This window comes from Schistocerca piceifrons, chromosome 8 (genome assembly GCF_021461385.2).
Source record: "Schistocerca piceifrons isolate TAMUIC-IGC-003096 chromosome 8, iqSchPice1.1, whole genome shotgun sequence".
Taxonomy (NCBI): domain Eukaryota; kingdom Metazoa; phylum Arthropoda; class Insecta; order Orthoptera; family Acrididae; genus Schistocerca; species Schistocerca piceifrons.
In genome coordinates this window covers 155972225-155992134 of record NC_060145.1, presented here as the reverse complement: position 1 = coordinate 155992134, position 19910 = coordinate 155972225, and the positions used below count along the sequence as shown (strand labels likewise).

The 19910-nt window shown below is 40.8% G+C and overlaps 1 protein-coding gene across 1 annotated transcript; it reads right to left on the bottom strand.

The window, feature by feature from the left end:
* Window positions 1–7998: 7998 nt before the first annotated feature.
* Window positions 7999–18918, bottom strand: LOC124711615. Its single transcript, XM_047241781.1, has 2 exons — window positions 17950–18918; window positions 7999–8323 (listed from the first exon to the last, which is right to left on the bottom strand). Exon 1 carries the CDS (start codon window positions 18842–18844, stop codon window positions 17951–17953), a length of 894 nt encoding a protein of 297 aa, XP_047097737.1. The 5' UTR covers window positions 18845–18918; the 3' UTR covers window positions 7999–8323; window position 17950.
* Between the last annotated feature and the right edge of the window lie 992 nt (window positions 18919–19910).

Genomic DNA, 19910 nt, shown 5'->3' with positions numbered 1-19910 from the left:
GCAAGCATGTCTTCCGTGAGTAATGAGTGTGTTAGGGTGGGACACTACGAATGTAGTGTGTGGACATACAAGGTGAGAATGTGGATCTCGTGGGAGGCGTGTGCAAGATAGTCCCTGCAGTCGTACTATCCTTTGTGCCCTCGGTGGCTCGGATGGATAGAGCGTCTGCCATGTAAGCAGGAGATCACGGGTTCGAGTCCCGATGGGGGCACATATTTTCACCTCTCCTCCTTGATATATGCTAACGCCCGTTAGCAGCTGAAGGTATTAATATAATTCTAATTTCGTTCTAGACATCTGCAGGTCATCAACATCCATATCCATATAAGTATATTATTTTTTACCGCCTGGCAGTTCAGTACGAACTGTTTATGGACACAGCCCAGACAGTAGCGGTCATAGAATAACTAGGCTGTCGTAAAACTGAAAAAAAATTCTGAAAGTGGAGGCAGCTCTCCCCGCCTCCCTAGCTGAGTGACATGAGGCAGCAGAGAGGTAATCCTTGTCAGAGTCCACATAAACATAAGCGTGGCTGCATAGTCTCAAATAGATAAAAAATATGTTGCCAATCGACTTCTATCTTCGACGCTAAAGTAATCTACTTTGTTATTACGGTCCGCTAAGGTCCACAACAATAAATATCTTTAACCATTCGTTGACCGCAAACATTTTCACTAAGGTATGGAAAAAGATACTTTTCAAACTATAATCAAGAAAGACGTTGTCACAGTATCCTCTGATTACCACCACGTCTGTATTATTTCTGTACTTTTCAAGTCCACGAGAAGCTTACCAACCACATAACTAAAAACAGCCCACATGGCGTATACCAATCAGACTTCCACAACAATCGTAGTACAACATCGATTTTAATAGTAGTAACACACTTATGAGCCTAAATTTCTCTCCAAGTGCTGTTCAGTGTTTTCTCTCTTCCCTGACGTCTCGGAACATCAATTATTTCTCATTAATTCTGTCCCACTGCGAATACCAATGTATGCTGATGACTTCCAGTTATAACGAAGTACAAAATTAATTAGACAAAAGACAAGTCTTTAGAAAGTCATGTGTACATTACCAAAATGTCCAAAAGTACAGGGTTAACGCTCAATCCATACAAAATCCAAGCGAACCTCTACGTCATTCTAGACTCTTTACAACAAAAGTTTGGGGATCGTTACCATTTTTAATTATAAATGCAATCAAAAACGTTTTCCTCGACAAAGAGGATACATGAAAATTAAATTGTCTAAGCACATAGCCAAAATTTGTAGGAAGGCATCATCAACATCTCTCCATGTCCTGCAACAATATAAAACGCTCTTTTCATTTCACATGAAAAATAAACTTACACAAAAGCTTGTACTTCCAGTTGCTAACTATCGTGATGTTATCCTACAAGGTTTCTCTCAGCTCACACACCTTTGGGTAGTAACGAAACCCTTAGCACACAATGCAAGACTTTCGACTTTTTGATCACATTTCTCTGACTTAGGAACTGCTATCATGGCATGCAAGGGCAGGGATTTCCACACATTCTGTCTCCTCTACCGTCTTATCAACGTATGCAGTAAGTTTCATCGACTGTTTATCCAGTTAGTGTCAAACGATTGAACTTGTTTCGGAATTGAGGATTGCTTTTGTTATAAGCCTAAGGAAAGATCGTTAATGACTTTAAAAATTTGAGAATATTAATGTACAGAACTAATAGTAAATACGCACAAAATAAGACTTCTGTTCCCTTCTTCGTGCCTAAATTTACCTCCCTTATGTCTCTCTGACGTACAACTACTTTAGGATACGTGTATTATTTCAATATTCCCGGTGTCCTCGGCGCAATATGTCTTTCAGGCACTTCGACAGGTTACAGAATTCAGTATTTATTATTTGAAACTCACTCACGTTTATCTGACCCTACCATATATACTTAAAGTCAACGTTGTTTCGGAAATAGTTATGTGTTGACTTTGATCTTATTGGAATAGCTTTCCTTGTACTATTTCAAGGCTATTTTATTTCATATTTCTTGTTATTTGGTCATCCAACAATAAATCTTCTAGAATGAAAGTTTTCAATAAATCTTCTATCTTTATTTTTACACAAAAGCAGTCCTTTACTAGAATCTCAATGATCTGCAAAGAGACAAATATGGTGAAGAGTCACTGACGAAGCATGCATAGTAGTAGAGACTTTTAAGACAAATAATACATAATCCATAGGGAAGGTAACGAAAGAAACCGTTATAGCGTTTTAGGTAGTGTTATATGTTTAAAAGATTTCAAGACTAAAAAAAATAAATAGATGAAAAATGTGGTCTATACCCATATCGGTGTTATTTCTCTGAAAGATGTTCCACAAAAACGCAATATTGTTCATGGCAACATTAACAACACATTATTCAGAATTCGAAATCTACTTCAATGTTTGACCAATATGTAGCAATTTTAAACTCGACGAATGTGAGACTGAAAATCCTTTACTATGTTACAAACGTTTTACAGTATGCTATACATAGAATTAATTAATTAATTAATTTAGCGATGAGTGTGAGACTAAAAATCTTTTAGCATGTAAATATGTTACCGAAATTTATTAGTCATTTGTAATATCAGGTTTTGATGGATTATGGTGTTTGTTATACCTTGCTTCAGGATGCTACAAAATGATTTAGCGTTTTTTGACTTTGTTCCAGTCTTTCTTTTATTGTGTAACAATACCAACAGTCTAGCATTTACGGATTCTATTATACGAAGCACCAAGAAACAAGTGCACAACATATGCAGGGCTGTGAATGATGATGTTAACTGACATCTCTTGATGTGAGTTGTATAGTTGAGTAATTGAAGTAGGAGAAAGAGAAGAACAAAAACAATAAGCAATACTTATTTTTTTGTGAAACAGAAATTAGAAATTTAAGAATTGATCAGCACTCATCTACGTGCTATTCTGTAAAGTACTGCAACAGAGTATGGCGATTGTGTTCTTCTTTGTTGCTTTAAGTAAAAACGCAGATGATTTGCCATGAAAAAGGTTTGCTCATCAGTAAGTAAAGCTCCATTTATTTGAGGTCTCTATGAAGGGAAACGATACGGAGATATGAAAGATGGTTAGTTTTCAGTTTTAATATTGTTTATATTTGTGATATAATAACCCATGGTCTAGGGGTAGCCGGCACGGTAGCTCAGCGTGTCCGGTGACAGAGCTGGTTGGCCTCTGTAATAAAAAAAACTGAGTGAAACGATCAACAAACGAACTTGACCGGATGTCGTGTGACGTTCGCAACGAACAACGAACAATCAAAAAAAAAAAAAAAAAAAGGGGGGGGGCAGCAACCTTGATTCATAATCAAAACGTCTTCGGTCCCGGGTTCGATCCCCGCCACTGTCTAAATTTTTATAAATAATCAGCATTGGCGACCGAGGACTTCCGGCATAAGAAGTCATCCTCATCCTGCCAACGGCCTTGTCAAAGAGGGCGGAGGAGCGGATAAAGGTTCAGGGCTCTCTCTTGTCCTAGGGGTGGGAAATTGCCCCTAAAGGCGGAAGAATCAGCAATGATCAACGACATGAGGATGCAGAAGGCAATGGAAACCACTGCATTAAAGACACGTAACGTGTATCCACAGGACATGTGGCCTGTAATTGAAGAAGTGTCATGATGATCTCTTCATTGGCAAAAGATTCCGGAATAGTCCCCCATTCGGATCTCCGGGAGGGGACTGCCAAGGGGGAGGTTAACATGAGAAAAATATTGGATAATCAACGAAAGGATAACGTTCTACGAGTCGGGGCGTGGAATGTCAGAAGCTTGAACGTGGTAGGGAAACTAGAAAATCTAAAAAAGGAAATGCAGAGGCTCAATCTAGATATAGTAGGGGTCAGTGAAGTGAAGTGGAAGGAAGACAAGGATTTCTGGTCAGATGAGTATCGGGTAATATCAACAGCAGCAGAAAATGGTATAACAGGTGTAGGATTCGTTATGAATAGGCAGGTAGGGCAGAGGGTGTGTTACTGTGAACAGTTCAGTGATCGGGTTGTTCTAATCAGAATCGACAGCAGACCAACACCGACAACGATAGTTCAGGTATACATGCCGACGTCGCAAGCTGAAGATGAACAGATAGAGAAAGTGTAAGAGAATATTGGAAGGGTAATGCAGTATATAAAGGGGGACGAAAATCTAATAGTCATGGGCGACTGGAATGCAGTTGTAGGGGAAGGAGTAGAAGAAAAGGTTACAGGAGAATATGGGTTTGGGACAAGGAATGAAAGAGGAGAAAGACTAATTGAGTTCTGTAACAAGTTTCAGCTAGTAATAGCGAATACCCTGTTCAAGAATCACAAGAGGGGGAGGTATACTTGGAAAAGGCCGGGAGATACGGGAAGATTTCAATTAGATTACACCATGGTCAGACAGAGATTCCGAAATCAGATACTGGATTGTAAGGCGTACCCAGGAGCAGATATAGACTCAGATCACAATATAGTAGTGAAGAAGAGTAGGCTGAAGTTCAAGACATTAGTCAGGAAGAATCAATACCCAAAGAAGTGGGATACGGAAGTACTAAGGAATGACGAGATACGTTTGAAGTTCTCTAACGCTTTAGATACAGCAATAAGGAATAGCGCAGTAGGCAGTACAGTTGAAGAGGAATGGACATCTCTAAAAAGGGCCATCACAGAAGTTGGAAAAGAAGACATAGGCACAAAGAAGGTAACTGCGAAGAAACCATGGGTAACAGAAGGAATACTTCAGTTGACTGATGAAAGGAGGAAGTACAAACATGTTCCGGGAAAATCAGGAATACAGAAATACAAGTCGCTGAGGAATGAAATAAATAGGAAGTGCAGGGAAGCTAAGACGAAATGGCTGCAGGAAAAATGTGAAGACATCGAAAAAGATATGATTGTCGGAAGGACAGACTCAGCATACAGGAAAGTCAAAACAACCTTTGGTGACATTAAAAGCAACGGTGGTAACATTAAGAGTGCAACGGGAATTGCACTGTTAAATGCAGAGGAGAGAGCAGATAGGTGGAAAGAATACATTGAAAGCCTCTATGAGGGTGAAGATTTGTCTGATGTGATAGAAGAAGAAACAGGAGTCGATTTAGAAGAGGTAGGGGATCCAGTATCAGAATCGGAATTTAAAAGAGCTTTGGAGGACTTACGGTCAAATAAGGCAGAGGGGATAGATAACATTCCATCAGAATTTCTAAAATCATTGGGGGAAGTGGCAACAAAACGACTATTCACGTTGGTGTGTAGAATATATGAGTCTGGCGACATACCATCTGACTTTCGGAAAAGCATCATCCACACAATTCCGAAGACGGCAAGAGCTGACAAGCGCGAGGATTATCGCACAATCAGCTTAACAGCTCATGCATCGAAGCTGCTTACAAGAATAATATACAGAAGAATGGAAAGGAAAATTGAGAATGCGCTACGTGACGATCAGTTTGGCTTTAGGAAAAGTAAAGGGACGAGAGGGGCAATTCTGACGTTACGGCTAATAATGGAAGCAAGGCTAAAGAAAAATCAAGACACTTTCATAGGATTTGTCGACCTGGAAAAAGCGTTCGACAATATAAAATGGTGCAAGCTGTTCGAGATTATGAAAAATAGTATGGGTAAGCTATAGGGAGAGACGGGTCATGTACATACAATATGTACAGCAACCAAGAGGGAATAAGAAGAGTGGACGATCAAGAACGAAGTGCTCGTATTAAGAAGGGTGTAAGACAAGGCTGTAGCCTTTCGCCCCTACTCTTCAATCTGTACATCGAGGAAGCAATGATGGAAATAAAAGTAAGGTTCAGGAGTGGAATTAAAATACAAGGTGAAAGGATATCAATGATACGATTCGCTGATGACATTGCTATCCTGAGTGAATGTGAAGAAGAATTAAATGATCTGCTGAACGGAATGAACAGTCTAATGAGTACACAGTATGGTTTGAAAGTAAATCGGAGTAAGACGAAGGTAATGAGAAGTAGTAGAAATGAGAACAGCGAGAAACTTAACATCAGGATTGATGGTCACGAAGTCAGTGAAGTTAAGGAATTCTGCTACCTGGGCAGTAAAATAACCAATGACGGACGGAGCAAGGAGGACATCAAAAGCAGACTCGCTGGCCAAGTGAAGTCTACTAATATCAAAAACCGGCCTGAATTTGAGGAAGAAATTCCTGAGGATGTACGCCTGGAGTACAGCATTGTATGGTAGTGAAACATAGACTGTGGGAAAACCGGAACAGAAGAGAATCGAAGCATTTGAGATGTGGTGCTACATACGAATATTGAAAATTAGGTGGAGTGATAAGGTAAGGAATGAGGAGGTTCTATGCAGAATCGGAGAGGAAAGGAATATGTGGAAAACACTGATAAGGAGAAGGGACAGGATGATAGGACATTTGCTAAGACATAAGGGAATGCCTTCCATGGTACTAGAGGGAGCTGCAGAGGGCAAAAACTGTAGTGTAAGACAGAGATTGGAATATGTCAAGCAAATAATTGAGGACGTAGTTTGCAAGTGCTACTCTGAGATGAAGAGGTTAGCACAGGAAAGGAATTCGTGGCGGGCCGCATCAAACCAGTCAGTAGACTGACGACCAAAAAAAAAATTTATGATCTGTCAAATATATGAACTAAAAAACAAATAATACTATTTATTACTGCCTTTTTAAGAGTGTATAGAAATGTAGCTTACTTGAAATTTGAAATTTCTAAAGAGTTTTTCTTAGTTAGTAAGGAATATTAAATCAGTAAAATGGTAATTCATATCTGTGTAAGAATGAAAACTACAATGACCATTTATTTCCCAAAAAATAATAATACGTTTTGTAGTAGTAAACACATTACGACAAGCAACAGAGAAGCGTACAGACACGAAAGAAAAAACTTTATTAGCAATTTGCTTACACTCAGAGCATGTAAAAGAATACGACAGTAAACAATTTACAATTTTCAGAATGTTATTTAGTGAGTACAATCTATTGTTGAAGTCCATCATTCTACGTTTAAATGAGCATTCCTTAATCGAAACGAATTACATGCAACAGTAGAAATTTTGTCAATGGTGTTTGTCTGTTGACAGTTTACAGTTTTTTCAGTCAACAGGACTGACTCTCGAAATCACTGTCAAATGCGACTTCATCACTAAACTTTCTGGTTGAGGCTTAGTAGAGTGGCCTGCAGACGCCAACGTATTTGAAAATGTGAACGTTTATATACATAGGGGCACGTTTTTGCATTGAGACTAGCTTTGAAGCACAGCGTCCTTGAAATATATGTTATTATTACACCACTCAAAAAGGAAAGTCGTTTCCAATTAACATGAAGAAGTGAAGATTTGTAATATGATATTGAAGAATTACTGGAGAAGAAAACTTAATTAAAACACAGCGCCTATTAAAGTATAATCAACTTTCATCGTGTTACTTGAAATCAATACAGGTTATCTACAGCAAAGCTCATACACCAGCGAATCTTGCAGGTGGTCAGATGCTAACATTATAAGCTGTAACAATGACTATTTGCAAATACGTACAACACTCACTGTTGTTCTATTGGTAAGGGTTGATTCTACTGTAAGATATTAATAATGCATAAACTGTGGCTTTGAGGTTTGTAAAAGTATTACTTTAGGTGACCAACGCAGGGAACGACAAGGGCTCTCGGAAACTACCCGACTGAGACATAAATTTCTGTCATTTTAGTAGTCTGGTATTTAACTGGCTTTCAGTTTTCACTGACTTGTTTGAAACACAAATACGCTACACGCTGTACGACCAACCTCCATTTTTGTGTATAAAAGTAACCTTAATAACTTTCCCATGAGTAGTGTAACAAATTTAGAACTCAGATATGCTATAGACAGTGTTTAATATAAAATTGCGGGTATTTTAGCGATGGGAACAAAGTCGTAAGAAACTTAACATTTACTTTCTTCGTTTTGGATTTCCATCACACTGTATCAAGATAAATTTTGACAAATAAAGAGTTAAGTGTTTTTTATTAGATTTGTAATGATGTAATGGGCCAATAACATTCTATAATAGTTAATATTAGACAGAGAGTGGGCTGACAAAGTTTATAAATGCAATTAAGTTCACGAAACAGCACTAACAGCAAAGCATCACACTTATTCTCACAGTGCGTGTACCACACAAAAGGAGATAAATGAAATTTATTCAAAGATAAATTACGTAGATTCCGTGAAGTATTTCCTATTCAACCCAAACACCTCCAAAGATATCCTTGACTCGGAGATTTCCATGGCCGCATAGTGATACCGCCCGCTCTGGCCTGGAATGTATCCTCCTGTAACATTCAAGAGAAGCAGGAGTTTAAATTCATAGAATAACATATTTTAAGACGTTGCACAAGAGCAGAAGGATCCAAATAATGGGTCACAATTTTGTCAGAAACCACAACTAACTATCGGGAAAGGGAGGTAGCCACGCTCAATCTCCGCCAAAAAACCTGTTGGAAAATACTTAACTTAAAGTAGTTTAGGAAGTTACAGGAGATATCGTCAAAGATATGAATTATTGAATTTTTAATACTTGAGTACGTGCTTGGGACTTTCACACGATTAAACTATTAATATCTGGCTTACAGCGTCGGAAGAAATTAAGTAGAGTAAATAACAAAGGGCTTCGAGAACAATAGATTTGTGAATCAGATGGATTATCAACAAAATATTGAAAGTGGGCTCTGCATCAATACTACACTATTTAAAAGTGCTGAAGGAAAGAGTGTTGGAACAAAAACACTACCTTCCCAATATAAGCTGTCGCCGACAATCTCACAACAAAAGAAAAGTAAAGGTAATGGTAGTAATTCATTCCAGATCAATTTGATCTTGCAAAGTTATAAACTGGTTACCAAAACAACACCTAACAAAACCACGGGAGCTCTAGGTACAAACTTATCAGTAATCGAAAACACACACTCACTCAATGAAATTACATCACTATTATATTTTTATAATGTGACTGACTACTCAAAGCTTCCACGTTCCTCTGTCACACAAAAAATAGGTATGAGTCTTGAAGGCAATGGAAGATGCCATAGTGCTACAGCCGTGAAATGGAGTATCTATATAATATCTCAGCTTAAGTAAAAATGAAAATTCAGATGAGATATTAAATTTGGAAAGAAGAGTCAAAAGAGGTATGGGTCTTGAAAGCAGAGGAAATGCCATAGTACTACATCCGTGAAATTGAGTATCTATACAATATCTCAGCTTAAGTAAAAATGAAAATTCAGATTAGATTTAAATTTGGAAAGAAGAGTCAAGACGAAATTCAGTCTAAAGAAACTACTTATACCAATTTCAGAAAATTTCTAATATCAAAAGGTATATATTTTATAGATGTCCTGCAATCATTATTTATTTAATTCGACTCCTTAGGCCACTGTGAAATGGCAACAGCTACTGTCATTCGACTAGGGTGCAAAAATACGAAAATCTGTTCCATATTAAATAAGCAATTCAAGTAATAGGAAAAGAGTTTCCACATTGATGTAATTCTTATGCTTCGTCGAGCACCGACTGAGAATTCAATTAATGTTAGGACATATACCTAGGACACTGAACTGGAAAACCGAAAGTTTCTAGCAGCGGAGAATTAAAGCACCTGAGATGTACCGATAAACAAACGAACTACAGATTGTCAGAGAAAGACAACGAAATAAACTAGGACTTTGACTTTCACATTAGTTTCATATAAATGTAACTAATTACAAGCTATCTAGAAGGTTCATGGTAAGTAAAAAAAGTTCCACTTGATTACATACAAAATACCTGATTTGAATAGATTTTAGTATTTACTGGCAGGCACATCTGAAACGTACGTGACTGCCATGGAAATGGTGACATATGTGTTGATTTCCTCAATAACAGCAGTGTAGTGTGAAAAAATTATGATTTGGTTTCAGTGTGCTCGTCGAACATAAGCGCAATATCGACATAGCAGATTGCGACATCGATGTTGGATTAAGAAAAATTTTGGGTGCGGGAGCCCAGTGATTAGGTCTTTCGACCTTTAAATATACAATTTTATTTATTTGATGTCTCATTACAACACTGTCGGACAAGACTTCTTTGTGGGAACTGAGAAGGCCATAATCCAGTGTAAGGAAACGGGGTAATACTAACTCCCTTTCCCTTCCACAAGCAATTAAATGCCATGGAGATTCATTCATTACGTTAGCGGTAGTTCCAGAAAATGTCTTATTTTTGTATATTATGTGCGTGATAATGAGTGGATACCGCTCGAAAAGCTTTGTATTTTAAGGTATTCCTAGGATAATAGGATTGTAAACAACGAGAGAATGATGAATAATTGTTAATCTGACACAACTCTGAGACAGTGCTCATTCTCAACCTGTATGGCTAACCATTGTTTCCTATGGAAACTGAAGAGCACTAATACACAAACATAGTTTCCTCTGTTGCACTTTGATAATCATAAATCATTTTAGAAAAGACGAGGTAACCCAGATCTCAAACGCAAGTGTTTTCAAGGCCGGGCGGACTCAGAACCGTTAATGCGTCTTTCGGCTAAGTAATGTGGACAAGAAAGGTTAAATTCCAGTTTAGTGAACGCGATGCACTCTAGACAGGCGGAACATTGCTTGAGAAGAACTCTAGTAGTTTATTCATTAAACTTTAGCCAAGGTCAAATATTTTTGAAAAGCAATTACAGAAATAAACAAAGACTCAATGAAATACATCAAGTAAATATGAAGAACCACGAAATACTAGCAAGGGAGAGCATAGAGAGCAGAAATTTAAAAACTTTTCTTTCATTAGAAGAAAGACCTCGTTTATCGAGGTTGTACTTTAAAACTGTACTTTATTAAGTACTAGTTTCCAGTGTATCTCATTTTCAGGCTTATCACCCTCATCAAATAAAAATTGTTTGTTTGTTTTGTTTTCGGGCGCAAAAAGCAAAACTGCTATGCGTTATTGATTCTCTTTTACAGCTATTTCGACAAAAATATATTTTAGGATATACAAGACCCATTTCCTCAAAGATAGCGCCTGATAAAAAAATATTAATCACCCAGAAGACGTACCGGATATCAATGAACTTCGCACACATACACGCCATTGGCGATTATGTAAATCGTTAGCGTTGCAATTCTCTGTGACAAGTAGGAAAGTCACCAGAGGGCATTAGTCTTGTTCCTGTTTAGTGTTTTTACGAGACATGTGGTTTATATAAGGGGTGAGAACAGCGTCAGATGTTGAGATACAACTGTATAGGACACGGAGATGGTGACAATCGCCCGATGTTGGAATGCATGGTAACCTGCGGGTAAGCAAGTTCGTCGTGTTTCTGGTCGACCAAGTCTATCCACGACAAGGGAAGGCTTGCTGTTTTGTGCATCAAGCACATCATAACCCTTCACATCTGCGTCTGACATCCGAGAACAACTAATGGATTCCCTGCAGCATTCTGTGTCATCGCGCACCATTGCTCGGAGACTAACAGCAGCCGTACTAGGGAATTACTGTACCTTGCGGAACTGCAGTTAATACCACAACACAAACGGCTGTGTATGGAGAGGTGCCGTGACGGGGAAGCATCGACTACGTTAAGATTTCACGTTGTGTTCACTGACGAATCGCGATTCTGCACTTCTCTGCATAGCCATCGTCGGCGGATGTGGTGGCGACATGGGGAGAGGTCCCTTTCTCCCAGTGTTTTGGAGAGAAACAGCGATGTTATTTCTTGCATCATGTTGTGGGAAACACCGAGTATGACTTCAGGTCATGGCTGGTAGTGATTGAGAGAATTATGATGCCATAACAGCAAGCCACACCATCTTCATGTGTTACCTCTCGTGCGATACTATCGTGGTGCCATTTTTCAACAGAACAATTCTCGTGCATACATGGCACGTGTCTCTATGAACTCTGCGCGAAATGTTCAAGCAGTCCCGTGGCCAGCAACGTTCTCTGATATGTCTTCGATGGGACACGTGTCTGACGATGTCGGAAGGAAAATTCCGTCCCAGAAAGAAAGATTGGCTTTGACATCCCGTCGACATCGAGGTCAATAGAGAAGGCTAGAGTCGAAGCGTTTGAGATGTGACATTACAGAATGGCGCTGAAAATTAATCAGACTAGTAGGTTAAGAAATGAAAAGGTCCCCCGCGGGGTCGGCAAGGAAATGTATGTATGGAAAACGAGAAGAAGTACATACGTTAAGATTTCACAAAATGATTTCCACGGTAATAGAGGGAGACGCAGATGATAGAAACTGCAAGGTGTGGAGCATTGTGTATGTTACTCTGAGCGGAATCGTTCGACACTGGAGAGGAAGTCGCGGTCGACCGCTTGAAACCAGTCCAAGGTCTGACAAAAAATTAAAATATTTTACTATGTGGAATATTACAGATTGCTTTAGGTTGAAATATATTCGTACTGATCATTCACGCAACATACATGGTCGATATTTGAATACACAATGCATAATAAGACGTATCGGGAAACCTAGTCACCTCTTTATCGATTCAATCAAATATGTCCATGCATGTATAAGCGATAACCGTGGGTATCTTGACATATCAGTTTTCCAGGCAGCTAAAATCACGTAACACATACGAAAAACAAACTGTTAATGGAGCCTATCAACTGAAAGATCCAAGTGGTAGGCTCTATGGTCAGTTTGTGTTTAGTAGGTGTTGTCAAAAACTTTTTTGCATAACTTTACGTGATCTAAGGTACTGGCAACTTTCTCTCGCAGGATACCGGTGGTCACCCACTTATGTACCAATTTCAGTAAGTCACTATAGACGAATTTCCTACATCCATCTAATGACGGAATGCTTATCCCTAAACCGATCCTGTACGTTTTATTGATAATCAAAATGAGTAAAGCGCTACCTGAGGAAGTCGGTAATCTTTTACATAATGCATTTCTGCGGCGTGTCTCTGAGATGTCGCTGTTAACAACGTTGGAAGTTGAAGATTTTGAGGCTCAAGTGTTGCAGCGGCAGGCAGTTCTTCAGCAGCAGTAGGAGAAGATCGGATTGTACCGGGCAGCGGATTGTAGCGGAAAAGAGTTGTTACTAGACCGCAGAGCCAGTGACAGCACCTATCGCGCCACTGCGTTGTGAACCTTGGGGGAACAACAACAATCATCCTGTTTTGAATCGAAAGAACAGTGCGTTGGGAGTGGAAAGAAGTTACTTGATTCTAACGAGTTTTTCGGACGAACTTAGCTTTGGACTGTCATAGTCTGCTTACAAATAAATAACGTTACGTAATTGATATTCGATATTGCAGGCTGTGACAATGTACAGCCCAAGTAATAACAATATGAATGTTAGACTACCATCGGGTTGTATCAGACAAAACAGTTTCGGATTATACTGGACGAAAGAGCCCAGAAACTTAAATTTCTCAGCTTCTTTTTCTTCAACAGACAAAAATGGAAAGGTCGGGACATAAATGACTTGAAACTATAGTGAAGGAAGCAGTAGAATAAGCCAGATTCCTTGAAATGATAATCGGAAAGCGTGTGAGAAATATTCATTCCAAGAAGTATATTAGGTAACAGATTTAAAGCTGCGCGGGAGAAGGAAGCAGAGGTCATGAAACATGTTTTAAGAGATAAAACATTTTTCCCAGAACATTCAGTGATAAACAGGAAACAACATTGCAGAATCATGTAATGAATTTTAAATACACTTCTTTTGCCTTTGAATAAAGAAGAGTTGTTACATCTAATGTACAAATATGCAGAGGATCAGGAAACAATGAAACCATTCAAATAGAAAACTATAACTTAGTAAAAATACATTAAGATTAAAGGCTGACGGCAGCTGAATCCACGAGTCTGCAGCGAGCAGTGTGTTTCAGCGAGGAACAAACTGACAGATTCTTCACAAACTAAATGAACTGACTCACAAGCAAAAACTTTTTTGAAACGAAAACAGCAAAATTCCATGTCCGATACAACCCTCCAAAAAGTTACAAGGACTAAAATGCAAAGGGTGGAAAATAATTTAAAAAAAACAAACGTATTCTACAGACATCGAGTTTTGTAATTCTATTCAGTGATGGACAAGTTCAGGTTTATAGCCATATCAGGCATAATTACAACTTTTTTGCAAACGAAATTGATCTTTTGACCCATTACAGTTCCATAGTCGGTACAACCGTACAAAAATTTAAGCCGCCAAGATATAAAGGGAGGGAAAAACAAAAACATCAGCGGATGTTGAACCCTCAAAAATTCGTAAAAATGTTAGTATGCGACGTTATAAAGTACTCTCGAATGCTCAGAAATATTCTCCAGTACTCTTAAATCCACTGATCTGTTCAACATCAGCCTAACGTGAAGTAAAGTACTCTGTAAAACTCTACTTTATAGAATACTGAGAACATTCCAAAAAATTCGTGAACTTTAAAAAATGTTTAGGAACTTCCAAAACATTCTAAAATCTAGTACATTCGAGAATAGTTTAGAATAATCGAAACATACGTTAACATTCAAAAATGTTCATAGAAGCTCGATAATATTGATAAACCTCGAACTTTTTCCTTTAAAATGTACAGCAATGCGAAATAGGCGGACTATGTCCCAGTGGCCACCATGATGTGATAGCGACCGCTTCAGACACTCATATCGCCAGAAACACAACAGCAGCCACAGAACAACCACTATAGCATACTACAAGGTAACCAAGACCAATACCTGACAGAGAAACAAAAAAATTGTGTTGTTTTCACTATATCTCACACTTAATTAACTTATTCTATCAAAATACTTGCTATTGAACTACATTTGTCATCTCGTTATTCGGCGAGAAGATACATAAATTCTTAGGGTTTCCCATACGCAGAGGAAGTTAGATATAAATGACCTTGCGGAAAGCATGATTGCTTCAAATTAATACAACAATACCTTAACGTTCGTTTTTGTGACTTATTTATAGTGATAATAATTGCTAATCTTACTCGAAATTGCAGTTTTTTGATTTGAAGTGGGAGTTCGGGAGATATGAGCGGGACCTTCGCAATAAATGCTGTTTTTTCTTTATCTTCCCCTAATATTACTTTTTGTTGAACTATATTGTTTGATAACTGTTAACGACAATTTATCGTCAGCTACTTCATATCTTACTGCTACAACGGCGCTTTGAAATAACCGACTTGAATAACTTTGACAATGTTCGGAGAAACTTTATCTATTAATTCCTATGGGCTGTCGACAATCTTACACAAATCATTTGTAAGTTAAATTTGGGCAGTTAAAGAGCCAACTGAGTGAGTGCCTTTACTAATTTGTAAGAGTTTTCTGACAAAATGTTTCGCGTTTTTATCATTGGAAATTTGAAGTCTAGTATTTGTTCTTAATTGTACTTTCCTCATTCTAGATCAAAGAAATTAATTCTTCAAGCATGCATTGATTTGACCTGCTGGAGATGACCTTAAAATAGTTGACAGAGCTTGCGAAAAATTTCCAAAATTTGTAAGTAATGGACCACCCTTTAATTCCGGATTACTTGTGAGATCTAGAGCATTTTCGCAATTTCTGGAAGACACTATAACATTTTGGAACATTCTCCAACATTCTAGAACATTCAGAATGTTTACGAGGAACATTCTGACTAGTCTCGACCATTGCGGCTCTTCAAGCTGCTTTACCGTCTGCCAATAAGAATTCTATTGGTACGATCCCCTTCTTTTCACAACCATGTCTTCGACTTTTACCACTGCAATTCCAAACCAAATTTTCTTCACGGATGGGCGATGGAGGGCTACCATATCATATAACAACCATGGGATTGCGAAATTGGCTTGCGAAGTTTCGGTGGGACTCACAGACATGCCACACCTACTTTTACCTACATAAATAAAAGTGAAAGTGTTCGTTAGTTGAAAATCGTCTGTCTCCGAAAGTCCTCCGCCGATTGCTTTTAAATTTTGAAGTAACGTTGCATTTAAATAATTGGACGTTTTTATATACCTACTGGAGTGCCACTTATAATACGTAAAAATATATGTAATAATTAAAGGGAAAATTTGTGTAAGAATGGAAATGTTCGTTTGTTCAAGGTCTTAAATCAGCGAAAGTTTTTCACCGACTACTTCGAGATTTTGACACAACATTGCATTCGAATACAAGCGTGTATATAAGTACGTAATATATAAAACAGAAACGTTATTACAAAATATCACGAAACGTTGTCGCCCGACTTACTTCAGATTTTTCACAATACTCTAATGAACATTTCAGCAGACACAGGCCACGTATTTGAAATATATACTGTAATTTTTGACACATTTAGGCTACATATTTTTAATATATATGATATATAAACACAAATACAATAGCGACTCGTTGTCAGTACACAGGAATGATACGTTTATGGCTTGTCAAATGGTTCAAACGGCTCTGAGCACTATGGGACTTAACTTCTGAGGTCATCAGTCCCCTACAACTTAGAACTACTTAAACCTAACTAATCTAAGGACATCACACACATCCATGCCCGAGGCAGGATTCGAACCAGCGGCCGTAGCGGTCGTGCGGTTCCAGACTGTAGCGCCTAGAACCGCTCGGCCACCCCGGCCGGCTTATGGCTTGTCGGTATATGATTAGAATACTCCTAGAAAATCTGAATTTGCAGTATCAATAAACAACGATCAAAGTCAGAGACAAGGGGAAAGTCGAAATGGATAGAGCGGCTGGAGGAAAAGGACAGAGAATGCGGAAAAGAGGAGAGGGTCGGGGAGAGGAGGCAGGAGGAGACAGAGAGAGAGGCGGAAAAAATGTTAAAATGTGTGTGAATTCCTAAGGGACAGAAATGCTGAGGTCATCGGTCCCTAGACTTAGACACTACTTAAACTAACTTACGCTAAGAACAACAAACACACACACACGCTCGAGGGAGGACTCGAAGCCCCGGTGGGAGGGGCCGCGCAATCCGTGACATGGCGCCTCAATCCACGCGGCCACTCTGCTCGGTGAGAGTGGAAAAGAAAAGATCGAGATACAAAGGAAGGGGAGGGGGTGGACAAAAACAGTGCAGGAGGAGACAGAGAGGAGGTAGAAGAAGATGAACGAGAATGGGGTTAGGAAGTGATGGACAGAGAGAGAGGAAGAAAGAGATGATGGGCAAAGACAGGGGGAGGAAGAAACCCAGAGAGACAAAAGTAGGAGATTAGGATGTATATCCAGTTCTGGTACAAATTAGAAACGCGTGCTCTCTCTTTTATTTCTTTTCTATTCGGACTGAGCCACAAAATCGCGTGGCCAGGAATAGATATATATATATATATATGTTGTAGGAATAACGTATATTAGTATCGCTTAGTGTGAAGATTATTCCAATAAAACATCGTTTAGGTTGAGATTTTCACTCTGCAGCGGAGTGTGCGCTGATATGAAACTCCCTGGCAGATTAAAACTGTGTACTGGTCAGAGACTCTAAGTCGGGACCTTTGCCTTTCGCAGGCAAGTGCTCTACCAACTGAGCTACCCAAGCACGACTCAAGCCCCGTCCTCACAGCCTTACTTCTGCCAGTACCTCTTCTCCTACCTTCCCAACTTTACAGAAGCTCTACTGCGAACCTTGCGGAACTGGCACTCCTGAAAGAAAGGATAGTGCGGAGACATGGCTTAGCCACAGACTGGGGGATGTTTCCAGAATGAGGTTTTCACTCTGCAGCGTACTGTGCGCTGATATGAAACTTGCTGGCAGATTAAAACTGTGTGCCGGACCGAGACTCGAACTCCGGATCTTTGCCTTCCGCAGGCAAGTCCTCGACCATCTGAGCTACCCAAGCACGACTCACGCCCCGTCCTCACAGCTTTACTTCTGCCAGTACCTCTTAAAACTTTACAGAAGCTCTCCTGCGAACCTTTCAGAAGTGTTGGTCCTGCATATCAGTAGCTTAGGAGTAGGAAGATACTGACCTTAGAGGAGGAAAGTGCACTTGTAGAGGACTCCCGAGGGAGACTGCGCCCGGAAGTGCGGGCTGCCGGACGCGGCCGCTCCGCTGGGGTCGCCCTCGCCGGCGCCGTCGCCTTCGGCGCCGCCGCCCTCGGTGCAGTTGTAGCGCGGGAACTTGGTGGCCCCCCGCGGCACGTAGCGCTCGGTCAGCGAGCGGTGCAGCCGCTCCTGCGACGCCAGCTCCTCGGCCATGGGCACCGCCGTGTAGGGCGCGAACGCGCACCGGAACGGCTCGCCCGCGATGCCGGGCAGCGTGAAGGCGTAGGCGCCGCGCAGCTCCAGCTCGGCGTCCATGGTGCAGAGCACGGTGGGGAAGCCGCGGAACCACAGCAGCGCCGTCTCGCCCGCCGGGTTGCCGTAGCAGCGCAGCGTGTCCTGTTGGTGCGGCCGCAGCGCCAGGAAGTCGAAGAAGCCGGCCGGCATCTGCGAGTCGAGCGTGCACGCCGCCGAGTTGAGGTCGCGCTTCGGCTGGTAGTTGCCGAAGTGGCCGTCGTCGTCGCTCCAGCCGAACACCTTGTCCAGCTTGATCTCGTTGACGCGCACCAGGCGCGAGGTGTCCGCCTCGTCGGCCAGGAAGTTGCAGTACATGATGAAGCCGACCCTGGCGAGCGCGTAGAAGTCGGCCGGGTGGCTGAGGCGCTCGCTGCTGTCCTTGGTCATCTCGCAGAGCAGAGGCGGCAGGTCGCCTCCCGGGAACAGCAGCAGGCTGTTGTCCGTCATGTTCCTGCGCAGGTTGGCCACCTCCTCGTCGGTGGGCCGGTCTTCCTTCCTACCGCGCGCCGCCGACGCCCCCAGCATCAGCAACAGCAGCAGCAGCCACTGTGCCGCCGCCTGTGCCGCTCGCTTCTTTCCCAGCATCGCACTCTCCCCAGTAGGACCTGTTCCCTCTGACCGGCCAGTCGCGGCTCTGGCACAACGTCCTGCTCCGCGGGGCTAGGCGGTCGCGGCAGCGAGGTCAGGTCCTTAAAACCCCCGCCGCTCAGCCATTACCCAATTGACGTCGTTCGGTCTCCGTGTCGCCAATTGGCACAACTCAATTGCACTAACGGATCTGTCCTATGACGTCTAGACAGGCGGACGTCCATGTGCCCACAATCATGACTGTCGGGCAGTAGAGTGGTTGGAGCTCGGAGACTACTCGAAAATGAGAACTTTTAACATTGCAGCGCGTCAGCAATCGTGAATAATTTAATGATCATTGCAAATTGAAACCGGATGCCGACTTTGGTTTCGGCACGGATAGCCACTATCAGTTTAATAAGTCACGGCTGCAAGATACTAAAGGGAATTCTTTACAGACGAATGGAAAAACTAGTAGAAGCCGACCTTGGGGAAGATCAGTTTGGATTCCATAGAAATATTGGAACACGTGAGGCAATACTGACCTTACGACTTACCTTAGAAAATAGATTAAGGAAAGACAAACCCACGTTTCTAGCATTTGTAGACTTAGAGAAAGCTTTTGACAATGTTGAATGGAATACTCTCTTTCAAATTCTAAAGATGGCAGAGGTAAAATACAGGGAGCGAAAGGCTATTTACAAATTGTACAGAAACCGGATGGCAGTTATAAGAGTCGAGGGGCACGAAAGGAAAGCAGTGGTTGGGAAGGGAGTGAGACAGGGTTGTAGCCTATCCCCGATGTTATTCAATCAGCATATTGAGCAAGCAATAAAGGAAACAAAAGAAAAATTTGGAGTAGGTATTAAAATCCATGGAGAAGAAATAAAAACTTTGAGGTTAGCCGATGACATTGTAATTCTGTCAGAGACAGCAAAGGACTTGGAAGAGCAGCTGAACGGAATGGACAGTGTCTTGAAAGGAGGATATAAGATGAACATCAACAAACGCAAAACGAGGATAATGGAATGTAGTCGAATTAAGTCAGGGGCGCTGAGGGAATTAGATTAGGAAATGAAACACT

Coding starts and splice junctions, on each gene's coding strand:
- LOC124711615 (XM_047241781.1), bottom strand. CDS start 18,844: ATGCTGGGAAAGAAGCGAGCGGCACAGGCGGCGGCACAGTGGCTGCTG.